Below are 13,466 nucleotides of genomic sequence, written 5' to 3'. Positions count from 1 at the left end.
AAGGTCTGCATCCTCCATTTATAAAGCCCTTTTCATTGTAAGCTATAGTGCAGCTTTTCTAAATGGAGGAGGTGAGCAGAAAGGGTGGGCATTGTTGTGTTGGCACCTTTTGATGAGTGCTTATGATGGGTTCAGAGACCCACTGAGCACTGGAAGAGTACCACTGCATGGGTATGGGAAGGGGCAGAGAACAGCAGATTTCAACTAAGACAGCAACCATAGGCACAAGAGACACTTCTCTGTACTTACTGAAAATTCTCTTATACTGAAAAGGAATGCAGCCACTACGCCCAAGAACTGCTAAGCTGCAATATATGAAATTATTGTTTTTAGATTCTCTACAGAGTTAACTTGTTCCTTTAGCATGCAATATTAGTAACACCCCTGTAAACCTTTTTCTTTTTTTTTTTTGAAGCAGTGTATCGCATCATATTTTATGCTCAGATCGTTTTCTAGCTGTGATGTTTAGAAATCTTTGACTAACTCTATCTTTCTTTCCCTTACTGCTGCACCTTAGTATACGTTCTTTACAACATTCCATTAGTATGCCTGCTATGAGGTAAAGTATTAGGTTGTAAGCTTTGTTAGAAGTGTGCATGTCTTTATTATCTATTGGTATTTTATGCATCCTCCATACATTATAGGTGGAGTATAGATGCCTTGAGGACTATCTCCACCTTCCACTCTGTATATATCAAGCCCAATGTTCATACGCAGTGATAGAAAAGTAGAACCTTTGCCGTTATGATTATTATTAAGAACTAAGACAATAAAACCCACCACTCTCAAAATTAAATGCCGCCCAAAACATCTCCTGAGGCTTGTGAGGAGCACTTCTTTTTGTGTTGTAATTATGATGATAATAAATAGATTTCTGATTTCTTATTTTTTGTTTTGTTTAGGAATTCACCTACGTTCAAGTCTTTTGAAGAAAAGGTGGAAAACCTGAAGGTACAGTGAAGTGAAACTTTATTCCATTTTCATTTGTAGTCTCAAGACTTACACGAGGGAATTCAATAAAGCCTAAGCACACTTTTCTGGGGGTTACTGCCTACATCAGATTCAGAAAGCCTTGCCGCCTGTCTTGGTAGCTTTACTGACATGTGCGGCAGATTTGGGTATAAAGCGGAGCGATTTCTGCTTCAGATTTAAAAATAATTGCCTCATAGATAACAAAACTTGCGGTAATTAACCCCTTGCCCACCAGGCCAATATTTTTATTTTAAAAAAGTATATTCATTAAATTAAGGTTCCAAAGAATGTAAGATCTGTCCCCAAAAAAAACAATATGAAGATTGGCTATGTTGACTTCAAAACAAAGCAACTCTACAATGTTTCATTCGCTTTCTATAGAAATGATCATATTCACTGTATAGAGACTGGTGAATGTATCTGTGGCTGTTTCCCTTGTGAAAGAAGCTTCTCTTCGTTATCTCCTTAGCGCTGACCGTATGCATATATGCGGCCTCTGCATCATCCCGCTACCGTTTTTTAAGAGCAGGTGGTCGGCTCTTCAGGGATAACAACTGATGTGGCTAAAAGCCGGTCAGCTGTTATCCCGAAGGAGCGAGAAGGTGACAACCCCCAGCCGCCGCCTTCCGCCACTCTTCCCGGGCCTCTCGTCCCACCAGGAGACCCAATCCATGATCTGGCACTTCCGCCAGCAAGAGTGAGGCTGGAAGGAAGCTGGAAACGGCTTCCTTCCAGTCTTCTATGTATAAACACGGAAGTGACGTCACAAACTCACTTCCGGTTTACTCGGCTGCCAATGGCAGAGATTTAAAAAAAAAAATGACAGTATTCAGAATTGTCGTTTTTGGTGATCTGAATACTTTGAAGTGCAAAGAAGGGATTTGGGGTCTTAGACCCCCGATCTCTCCATAAAGAGTACCTGTCGCCACCCATTACTAGATGTTTACATTCCTTGCAATTTCCAGCAATAAAAGTGATCAAAAATTACTTTTTTTTTAAAAGAGACAATGTAAAAATAAATAAATATATAAATAAGATTTTTTTTTAAAGCGTCCCCACGAGCTCGCGCAGCAAAGAAAACGCATACGTATGTCACGCCCACATATGTAAATGGTGTTCAAATCACACATGTGAAATATCACTGCAATCTTCAGAGCGAGAGTAATAATTCTAGCACTAGACCTCCTCCGTAAATCTAACATGGTAACCGTTCAAGTGTCGCCTATGGAGATTTTTAGGCACTGTCGTTTGTCGCCATTCCATGAGTGTGCGCAATTTCAAAGCAGGACCTGTTGGGAATCTATTTACTCGGCGTAACATCATCTTTCACATTATGCAAAAAAAATTACCTTTTTTTTTTAAATTCAGGAAAGCGTCTTTTTTCCCCAAAAAAATTGCGTTTAAAAGACCGCTGAGCAAATACAGTGTGCCAGAAAATATTGCAACAATAGCCATTTTATTCTCTAGATTCTCTGCTAAAATATATATATATATATATATATATATATATATATATATATATATATATATAATTTTTTTTTTTTTCTCTTATATTCACCGACCGACACAGCTCCTCTCTGTAACTAAGTGGGTTTGTTAGCCTGCCACTAGGAGAAACTAGGCAAAATTGTAACACAATACACAGAATTGTCAGTACCACCCAGTGCGGACCCTGTGCTAACAACCCTCCCTGCTTCCCCAGCAGCTTCAGTTTTATTTTGCCTAGTGAAGGAGAATGACCTAGGAACCCTTCGGGCCCTTTGGTCCATTTTTTTTTTTTGATGCAGGAGTTATGCTTTTGCGCAAGATGAATGATCCTGAGATCTTCTATCAACTGCCGGCTGGGTGACAGGCTGGTTAAGTTATCTTTGTAGTCCCCCCAGTCCGGCCATCGAGCGTGTGCACGTCGCAGCTATGGCTCGGCAGGCCACGACATACCTCAGCTCCAGAGGTGGTCGGTGAGCTTCAATGGTCCGGGGTATACATATGACTGGGCTACTGATGTCTGGATCACAGTATACCGAGGCCAGCAGCCACCCTGTAACTGCGCAGGAGTGGGTCTGTGATGGAATGTCTCCCAGCTCTTCAGGACTGGTAAGTACGGCTCTCCCTACTTCGGTAGGGTGAGCAGCTGGGCATTCCATGGGAGGTCAATTCAGGGGCTACCTCACCTCCTTCTCTTCTCTCCCACGTCCCTATCTTCCCTCCTCCCCCCCCCCCCGGGGGGGCGGCTCCATGTGTCTGCTGTGCGGTGTGTACAGGGGATCGCTGGGTCTCTCACCTGTATGGGGTCTGTGCGGTTAGCGCTGGTCCTGGTTCCGGTGTGGGGGGTACCAAAAAGGTGCCTGTGGAAATATTTTACTGTGTTTTGAGGCAGCACTGTTCCTTTCACCGCATGGTGCTGTCCAGTGGCCATTTTGGATAGGGGCAGAGCAGGTTCCCCTTGTGAGCTTCAGTGGCCATTTTTCTGTAGGTTTTCCCTATTCAGATCATTGGCGGCCATTTTCTTGAAGCCTGAGCACTTTTTTTCAGTGCAGCTCTCCAGTGACAGCATGCCATGTGCTATTACATGCTGCTTCCTGTGTTTCCTGTGTATACAGGATGCTGGGCAGCCATTCCCTGAACGATGATGCAAGCTCTGCAGATCATTTCACCGCTCTTCTCTGCTGCTGCTGCCGCCGACTACAGGCAAGGCTAGTAACCGACACAGAATGCCTCAGGGTGGTGAGTCTGGCGCTAGGAGCCCCCCCCCCCCCCAGCCAGCGGCAGCAGGAGGGTGGGACCTTCACTGTCCTAATTCCCCTTTCAGGTGGCAGACAGGGTAGGGTCAGCATGGCTTCAGAAACTGGCGTTTCTTCCCCCAAAATCCAGGCTATTGCAACCGGGTCACCTGCGGATGGCGCTGTGCCCTTGGACACCCTGAAGGCGGTCCTTAACTCATTTATTGCTAAAATAGAGGTGGTGTGCAGAAGGGAAGGTGCGCTAAAAAGTGCGCTAAAAAGGAGAGCTCTGATGCAGACTCGGCCCTGCTGCGGCTGGTGACCCCTGCTCTGACCTATCAGACGAGGCTGACCAGGACCGGTCGGACAGTGAGGATGATTCCCCGTCTGGGTCCGGGCGCGACAAAGCGCTGGTTGGAGCACTTATCACAGCTGTGCGTGATACCCTGAAGATCCAGGAGCCAGCGGATCCCTCTGCTGATGTATCGGTCCCCTTTGGGTCCCGCAAGCCAGCACGTTCACTTAAGGCGTTCCCATATTTGACTTATTTTGACAAGTTCATCTACAGGGAATGGGGTCGGCCGCAAAGGACCTTCTCGGTCCCCAAAAACATAGCGGTTACCCCTTTGAGGAAAGCCTTCTCAAAAAGTGGTCGTCTCCTCCAGTCGTGGACCCCCCAGTATCCAGGTTCAATAAAGTAAGCACAATCCCGGTTGAGGGGACTCCTGCATTCAAGGATCCCACGGACAGGAAGGCCGAGGCTTGTTCCTTGTTTACGGTTGTGGGGTCAGCCTTGCGACCTATACTGGCATCCGCACTGGTGTCGCAGACACTGACCGAGTGGGCAAAACGTTTGCACCGCGAATTGGGAGAGCAACAGGCCTCCCCTGTCTGCGTGGAACTAGCAAACCAACTAGTGCAAGGCCTTAAGTATGTCTGTGACGCGGCCCTGGATACTCTTCCTCTGTTATCCAGGACTTCAGTGTCAGCTGTGGTGCTGAGGCACCTGATTTGGCTAAAATGCTGGTCTGCTGACCAGGCATCTAAGAAAGCCCTGACCGATCTTCCCTTCCTTGGCGACCGGCTCTTTGGAGCCTCAGTGGATGACATTATAAAAATGCCATCGGTGGTAAGAGTACTCTACCAGGAAGTCTAAGGAGCCACGCCGTAGGCAAGGGCCCTCTTTTTCCGCTCACAAACGGCTTTTCCCAGCCGACAGGACGGCCACGGACGGACAAAAGCGTCCCTGGCATCGCAAGCCTAGCAAGCCTGCGACAAAAAGTGCTACCGCATGAAGGTTTGCCCCCACCCTTGTCTCGGGTGGGGGGTCGCCTTCGGGCATTTGCAGCCCGGTGGTCCTCCCGCTTATCCGACCAATGGGTCTGCGATCTGATTTCCACAGGCTACAAGATAGAGTTTCTCTCTTGGCCGCCAAACAGATTCTTCCCTCCAGCATACCCGTGTCCCCAGTTCGCCGGGAAGCCCTGTTGGGGGCGGTAAGGGACTTGCTGAGTCGAGGGGTGGTTGTACCAGTTCTGGAATCGTAATGCTTCCAGGGATTATACTCAAATCTGTTTGTGGTTCCCAAGAAGGAAGGGGTATGTCCAATCTTGGACTTAAAAGCCCTCAATCACTTTGTAAAAGTGCAGAGGTTCAGGATGGAATCAGTTCGCTCAGTAGTAGCTGCACTCCATCTAGGGGACTCCCTGGCATCCTTGGACATCCAGGATGCATACCTGCACATACCCATATGTCTGCGGCATCAGAAGTTTCTGCGATTTGCAGTTGGGGAAGCCCACTTTCAGTTTGTGGCGCTACTATTTGGCCTGGCATCAGCCCCCCGAGTCTTTACCAAGGTATTGGCTCCAGTTTTGGCGTTGCTGCGACAACGCGGGATCGTGATTGTGGGATATCTAGACGATCTCCTCCTGAGAGCATCTTCTGCCTCAGAGTTGGAGGAGAATGTTGCGATCTCCATGCAGACTTTGCAAGAATTTGGGTGGCTGTTGAACCTAAAGAAGTCAGTTATACCGACCCAGCGTCTGGAGTACCTAGGCTTGTTGCTGGACTCCAAGGAAGCGAGAGTCTTTCTCCCTTCAGACAAGGTGCAGACCCTCAGAGCCGCGATAAAACTACTGTGGAACCGCGAGGGGTCGTCACTTCGCTTTTTCCTGGGACTCATGGTGGCCGCCTTCGAGGCCGTGCCGTATGCCCAGTTCCACACCAGGGTCTTACAGAAAGAGATTTTGTCGAAATGGGACAAATCTCCGTTGTCCCTGGATCGCTCGATCCAGATGAGCCAGTCCGTCAGAGACTCCCTGCTATGGTGGCTGAGATCCCCGGTGATTCGGTCAGGAAAGTCATTCCTACCTCTCCAATGGACGGTGATCACAGCGAACGCCAGTCTATCCAGCTGAGTGATGGGGATTCAGTCGGCTCAGGGCCTCTGGTCAACGGAAGAATCCAAGTTGCTGATCAATCTGCTCGAATTGAGAGCGATCAGCCTGTGCCTCCACACATGGTCGTTGAGTCTTCAAGGGCGTCCAATCAGGGTACAGTCGGACAACACCATGGCTGTGGCATACGTAAATCACCAAGGGGGAACAAGGAGCTCAGCCGCTGCTCGGGAGGTCGCTCACATACTTCGGTGGGCAGACCGACACGTTCCGGCCCTGTCGGCCATTTACATCCCGGGGGGTGGAAAATTGGCAGGCAGACTATCTGAGTCGACAGATGCTGGACCCAGGAGAATGGGCATTGCATCTGGAGATATTCAGGCTGCTGTGCCTGAAGTGGGGCATGCCAGATGTGGATCTGTTGGCCTCCCGTCTCAATCGGAAGGTGCCAAGATTTGTGTCCAGGACAAGAGATCCATGGGCAGACGCGTCAGATGCGCTGGTGGCTCCGTGGGATCAGTACCAGCTGATCTACGCCTTTCCTCCTCTAAAGCTGTTGCCACGTCTGCTTCGCAAAGTGGAAGCCAAGGGGATTCCAGTAATCCTGGTTGCCCCAGATTGGCCTCAGCAGCCCTGGTACGCAGACCTGGTGCGTCTGGTGGCAGATGCTCCCTGGCGACTGCCGCTGCAAGAGGACCTCCTATCTCAAGGTCCAATCTTTCACTCTGCTGGCTTTAACGGCATGGCTATTGAGAGCCAGGTGCTGAGGAACCCGGGGTCTGTCAGACTCGGTGATTCCAACTATGTTGAGGGCACGTAAATCTTCTTCACGGAAGATATACCATCGTACCTGGAAGGCCTACATCTCCATGTGTGAGGAGAAAGGATGGCATCCGCGCTCCTTTTCTATATCCAGGATCCTGCTGTTTCTTCAGCAAGGAGTAGACTGGAAGTTGGCGTTAAGCATCATTAAGAGGCAAATTTCAGCCTTGGCTGTCTTTTTTTCAGCGACCCCTGGCTTCTCACTCATTAGTGAGTACCTTCGTTCAGGGGGTACGACATGTAGTCCCTCTGGTGCGTCCGCCGTTACCCCCATGGGATTTGAACCTGGTGCTGTCGGCGCTTCAAAAGCCACTGTTTGACAACATCAGGGAGATTGCCCTGTTGACTCTTTCCCAGAAAGTGGTCTTTCTAGTGGCAATCGCTTCGGCCAGGAGGGTTTCGGAATTGGCGGCCTTGTCATGCAAGTTGCCTTATCTGGTTATCCACAGGGATAAGGTGGTGTTGCGTTCGCAACCGTCCTTTCTACCGAAGGTGGTCTTGGCTTTTCATATCAATGAGGACATTGCATTACCATTGTTGTGTCCTAAGCCGAAGCACCCCAAGGAGGTGGCCCTTCATGCTCTAGATTTGGTTAGGGCTCTGAAGGTGTACTTGTCTGCCACAGCTCCCTTTCGGAAGTCAGACTCACTGTTTGTTTCGGTGGCTGGTCCAAAGAAGGGTATGACGGTCTCGTCGGCCACCATTTCCAGGTGGATCAGACAGATTGTAATCCAAGCCTACGTCTTACGGTCACCAACGGTGAATATAAGAGAAAATAGGATTTTTGTACTCACCGTAAAATCCTTTTCTCTGTAATACACCGACCGACACAACACTCGCCCCTCCTTTTCTCTACGTTGTACTACTTGTTGACGTACTGAAGCTGCTGGGGCAGCAGGGAGGGTTGTTAGCACAGGGTCTGCCCCCTGGGCGGTACTGACAATTCTGTGTATTGTGTTACAATTTTGCCTAGTTTCTCCTAGTGGCAGGCTAACAAACCCATTTAGTTACAGAGAGGAGCTGTGTCGGTCGGTGAATTACAGAGAAAAGGATTTTACGGTGAGTACAAAAATCCTATTTTATATATAAATAATAATTTTCTAGCAGTGAGTCTTTTTAGTACTGTACAAACTGGCTAGAATAGAAAAGCAAGGAAAATGAGAATTCACAGATCAGATAATAAAAACATATAAACTGTAAATCACTTAGACTACAAAATGATGGGTTGTTGGCAAAAAGATCAGCAAGAAAATGCTTTGAAAGGTTATAAATAAACGTGCTGATTTTTTTTTTTCAGACAAGGTTGTGTTTTTTTTTTTTTTTTATTCATTATGGTTATGTTTTCTAATTAATTTAGGTGCAAATAGTGTGTCCTCGTTAATTAAAAATGTCAGAATGAGAAATGAGTTGTTACCCAAACAGTTAATTACATACCCGCAGTCAATTCTTTAGCATGCCAACATCTGATATATTAATTAATACATTGAATAGATACTAATTACACTCTAAAAAGGTGAACCTTTACCTTCCTATGCTTGTAAAGTGACAAGTTAGTTACATAGGAAACAGCATAATCTGTGTGTATCTGCTGTCCCCACTCGTCCGATAAGAAAATATCCAGTACATGGCATGCAGCCACGTCTCACCCTAAAATCCAGTATGTCACCCCATTTCTGCTTGATCTACGGATCTCCCATTATTCATCTCATGTACTGCAGACCTGACCCAGCACTGTATAGTTGTCAGTTGACTTGTATTTTGCAAGACAGTCCTGATATGTTCATACAGTTACTATTTTAAAGGGGCGCGTTCATACCAGCCAACCCGCTATAACTTGTGTACACTGGTCTGCATTGTGTATGAGCAGTGCGATCTGTTACAATACATTGCATAGTTTACATTGTTTACTTAAAAAAAAAAAAAACTCTGTTCACTGTAGCATATTGCTCTGCAGTGCAGTGTGCTGCCTACAAATGTAGTAATGCTGCATTTTGTTTGCAACATACCGGTATGGTGTGAATATGGCCCATAGAAATATAACTTTTGAGCCTGTGTTGATCTATACAGATCAGTCATGCTCAACAGATATAAAGTGAATGAGCCGTAAAAGTTTGGTAACCTTTACATAATACTGCATATTTTGTAATACAAACTGGATTTAAAAGGCAACATTCACTTTCTTGGGAATAAAAAAGCAAATACAAAATAAAAAAAGGACATATATAGTTGCCGCATGAGTGATATTGTAATTGAATGTTATTAAATATTTCCTTTTTGTTTTCAAGTGGCAGCGCTGTAATTTTCTGTAATATCCAATCCAAACATGGCTACCTGGAGGCGTTCTGTACACGATTGGTGTACAGAACTCCTCCCAGATATGTCATTTCCTGCTCATGTGATTGGCTTGTGGACTTTCAAGATGTCTGCACTAAGATACAAAGTTTTGGTATTCCCTGCAACCAAAATACAATTTTTGGTGAAATACTCTCAAAGTGAAATCACATCTAAAGGGATGCAAACCCTGCAGCTTTCCTCAATAGTGCCCTGCAAGTGCAGCAGCTGATGGTTATATAATCACTCCTCATTCCTTTTGCGAATGGACACAGACAAACACACTGATATTTCTTCAGAATAACAAAAGGTAGGAATCTGCAACAAAGCTTCCTAAAATTCCTGCAATGTACAGACATCATTCAGAGGAGGATTTTGTGGAGTTAATGTTTTTGTTCTTAGAATAACAAAGCATACAGAAGATGTGAAGTAGTACATGTTCACATTTACATTCAAAGTATCTATACTATTTACTGTATGTGTTCATGAACACAACACAATGCTACTTCTGATCTATATGCTGGGTGTAATTCTCAGTATCTGCTTTTATACTAATGTACAGATACTGCATAGTAAGACTTCTGTATGCTGAGTGTAATTCTCAATATCTGTTTGTATATCTGTTGCATAGTACCGCTTCAGTTTGTGAATGAACACAGCGAGTGTGTTCACTGTGTTAATTTAGAAAAGGAAGGGGACGGTAAATTACATATTGACTAGCCCTTTCCCCACTCTCCATCCTGAAACATCCCCCGCAGCAGTCAAGGGGAGAGGAAAGAAAAGGAGGGAAGCCAGCAGCATTGGGGGGGGGGGGGCGGACAGTAGGGGAGGTCTGCTCTGCACAGAGTGAATAGTGTATGCCCAGGCATACCTGGCACACCCCCCGCACATGCCTATGATCTGTTATTATATGTGCATTGACAATGCATGATGTTGTTCTTTTGCAATTTGAAAGTTATTCTTGGCATCTGCTGTGCACACCTTCCTATATCTACTGAAAATGTTTCTATTTTACTGTGCACATTTTCCTTTTTTTTTAAACCAGAACTAAACTAAAAAATATAAAACTTACAAGCAGGCAGCCTATTTATCACAGAAGAGATATACTGTACAATATCTTTTCTGCATTAACATAAACCTACTTACCTGCTAGAAGTCTTGAGTGTCCTGTACACTGAGCTGTCCATGCACTCAGTGTACATCTCTGGCAGCGCGGTCCCTGCGTGTTGGGGGGATGGGAATGGGATGCACAGAATTAGTGTCCTCCTTTTGGTGGCCAATCAAGACCACCTAAAAAAACCTGCACTTGGCACACGAAAGTTGGGGAGAAAACTGCAGATGTCGGCGAAGGACCCACTTGCAGACACTGGACCCTGGGATAGGAGGCAAGTATTGTGATTATAACAAATAAATACAACACATCCCCTCCTGACATAAAAGACCATCAGACTTGGGGCCCCTTTCACATGGGCGCCTCCACTAAGCAGAATCCAGATGCTCAGCGGCGGATCTCTCTGCTGATTCCCGCTGAGCAGGAGCATGACGGGCTTGTGTCTGCTCCGCTATGCAGAGTGGACACGGACACGGTCCCACTCTCCTCTATGGGGCAATCAGATGGAAATGGACAACCTGTCCATCTCCACCCGATGGCATCCAATCCACTGGATGGATGGGGAATAGGACCACCATCCATCTGTTTTTGGCGAATCGGATCTGATGGAATGGCGGCGGGTGTCAATGGACATGTGTCCACTGACATCCGCCGCTCCATAGAAGAGACTGGATGGTCCGAACAATCTGCCTGAAAACTGACTGAAATCAGACAGCCCATATGAAAGGGGTCTAAAGGCAAGAAAGGTAGAAGGGACACTTACAAAAAAATATACATTTTATTAGAAGACATAATACCAAAATATAATTAGAAACCCTCCCAAGCTAAAAACGTTTAGGTTCTACTTATGGTATTTTGGTATTGTGTGTTATAATAAAAGGTGTATTTTGTAAGTTATACCGTTCTTATCCAAAGTCTTAGCCCTTGTACACACGGTCGGGGATGCCGACAACCAAATCCATCGGATTTTGTCCGAAACTGTTGCATACGCACGGTCGGACAAAGTTGTCGGAAAATCCGACGTGATGACGTGATTTCGTTACGATGGGACTACGTTCACGCTAGTAGCCAATAGCTTTGGTGTAGGAATTTGATCTGAGCATGCGTGGCACTTTGTCCGATCGGAATTCTCTACACATGATCGGAGTATGTCCGATCGGAGCATTTTGTCTGAAAATGTTACCAACAAGTTGGAAAACTTGGTCCGTCGGATACTCCGACGGAAACAGTCCGATGCAGACCACACACAGTCGGAATATCCAACAAAACGGTCCGATCGGAACATTCCGTCGGAATCTCCGACCGTGTGTACAAGGGCTTACAGTATTAAGACCTTACTTGTCCTTTACATCAAGCTGTTTCCCAATCTTGTTATGCCCAGTTTTGGCACTACGTTATCATTTTATATGTTGTTCATCTAGGTTGACTTCTCTATGGCAAAGGGCATGAGTGACACCCTGTTCAAGTTGTTCCGTGCTGTGTGTCTGAGCAGCCAATCACCAGGCCTAAATGCCATCACATGGGGCCTATGATGGGGATTGTGCATAGCTCCTGTTTATCTCTACTGTCAAAGTCAAAATTTGATTAGAAATATTAGGGCGATCTGGTGGCGGTCTAAAGAGCTGAGGATCATTTAGGCCACTTATATGCAAAGACCCGAGGGTTTATTTACTAAGCGCAAATCCACTTTGCACTACAAGTGCACTTGGAAGTGCAGTCACTTTAGATTTGAGGTGGACATGCAAGGATAAAAAAAAAAACGCATTTTAGCTTGCTTATGATTGGATGATAAAATCAGCAGAGCTTCCCCTCATTTCAGATCCGCTCAGATCTACAACGACTGCACTTCCAATTGCGCTTGCAGTGCACTTGTAGTGCAAAGTGGACTTGCCTTTATTAAATCAACCCCCCTGTGAGTTAGCCTAGTATTAGCAAAGTACAAGTTTTCTTCACATTGGGGTTGATATTAAAACTAGAAAGTGCAAAATCTGGTGCAGCTCTGCATAGAAACCAAACAGCTTCCAGGTTTTATTGCCGAAGCGTAATTGAACAAGCTGATGTTAGAAGCTGATTGGCTACCATGTATAGCTGCCCCAGATTTTACTGCAATCTCCAATTTTAGTAAATCAACTCCATGTTGTCTTTTTACAGACCTGCAGACTCATCATTATAATAACTATTTCTTTTTCTTTTTTTTTTGTAGTCAAAAGTTGGTGGCCCCAAACAATCCACTGGAGATTTTGAAGAAGTGTTGAACTCTGCAGCCAATGCCAGTGCCACAGAAGACTTGACAGAAAAGGACGAGGAGAATCATTGAGATCCCCACCAAAGCATACAGCCAAAAATGAAAGAAGCTGCGAGTGAATGAATGAAAAGCCCACCCAGAGCGCCCTCTTGTGTCCTTATCAGTCCTGTCTATGTTTCTTGTTCCCACTGCTTTGTGTCACCAACCTAATCTTAGATAGCTACTCCTTTAGCAAAAAAATGGGGTAGATAGTATGCATTCTGTGCTAGAAACCTTGCAAACACATCTAGCCCAAAAAACAATTGGTGGGCAGGGAAGATAAAGGGACTTTTATGCTTCATACTCCTCCATAACTGCCAATATGTTTTGTTACACTGGATTCTTTATTCACTGTTTAGACACTAAAGTTAATATAAAAAGTGTGCAGTAACCAATGGACAGTCTGTGTGCTATAGAGCGTTAACTCTGTGATTTTGCATTTTTTCATGTCCAGGAAAATGTTACTTCCACACACCCTTATGCCTTGCACTCTGAAATAAATTGTTCTATGACTGTTGTTAGAAAGGGAGGTGAGCAGATTTTTGAATAAATACATGTTTTCCATGTTAACAGACTTCTTGAATATTTTAGTGTGTAAAATGTTGTTCTTGAGTGTCCATTACACTCATTTTTCTATTATTGTTAATGTATTTTTTTTTAGAGTGGAACATTATCTCACTTGGCGCTCTACCATACACACAATGGGGATTATACAGATCTAGAAGTATATGTCAGATGATCAGGATATTCAATTGTTTGAGGAAATTATATATATATAATATACACAGTATCTCACAAAAGTGAGTACACCCCTCACATTTTTGTAAAAA

The 13,466-nt window shown here is 45.3% G+C and overlaps 1 protein-coding gene across 4 annotated transcripts in view; it reads left to right on the top strand.

The window, feature by feature from the left end:
• TPD52 (tumor protein D52) overlaps positions 1 to 13,466 on the top strand; it is a 305,089-nt gene that overhangs the window by 153,523 nt on the left and 138,100 nt on the right. For 2 of the 4 annotated variants that reach the window (XM_077492923.1, XM_077492920.1), the window contains exons 5-7: positions 518 to 559; positions 903 to 951; positions 12,556 to 13,206. In XM_077492923.1, the coding sequence (XP_077349049.1) occupies positions 518 to 559; positions 903 to 951; positions 12,556 to 12,669 (205 nt within the window). In that variant the 3' untranslated portion in view covers positions 12,670 to 13,206. Of the gene's footprint in view, positions 1 to 517; positions 560 to 902; positions 952 to 12,555; positions 13,207 to 13,466 lie in introns of those variants that run through there. The other 2 variants (XM_077492921.1, XM_077492924.1) reach the window with 2 other exon arrangements.

The sequence above is a fragment of the Lithobates pipiens genome, unplaced genomic scaffold, assembly GCF_037356315.1.
Source record: "Lithobates pipiens isolate NorthernLeopardFrog02 unplaced genomic scaffold, aLitPip1_a1.2 Scaffold_19, whole genome shotgun sequence".
Lineage (NCBI taxonomy): Eukaryota > Metazoa > Chordata > Amphibia > Anura > Ranidae > Lithobates > Lithobates pipiens.
The sequence above is the reverse complement of the archived record's forward strand: the minus strand, read 5'-3'. Positions and strand labels throughout refer to the sequence as shown.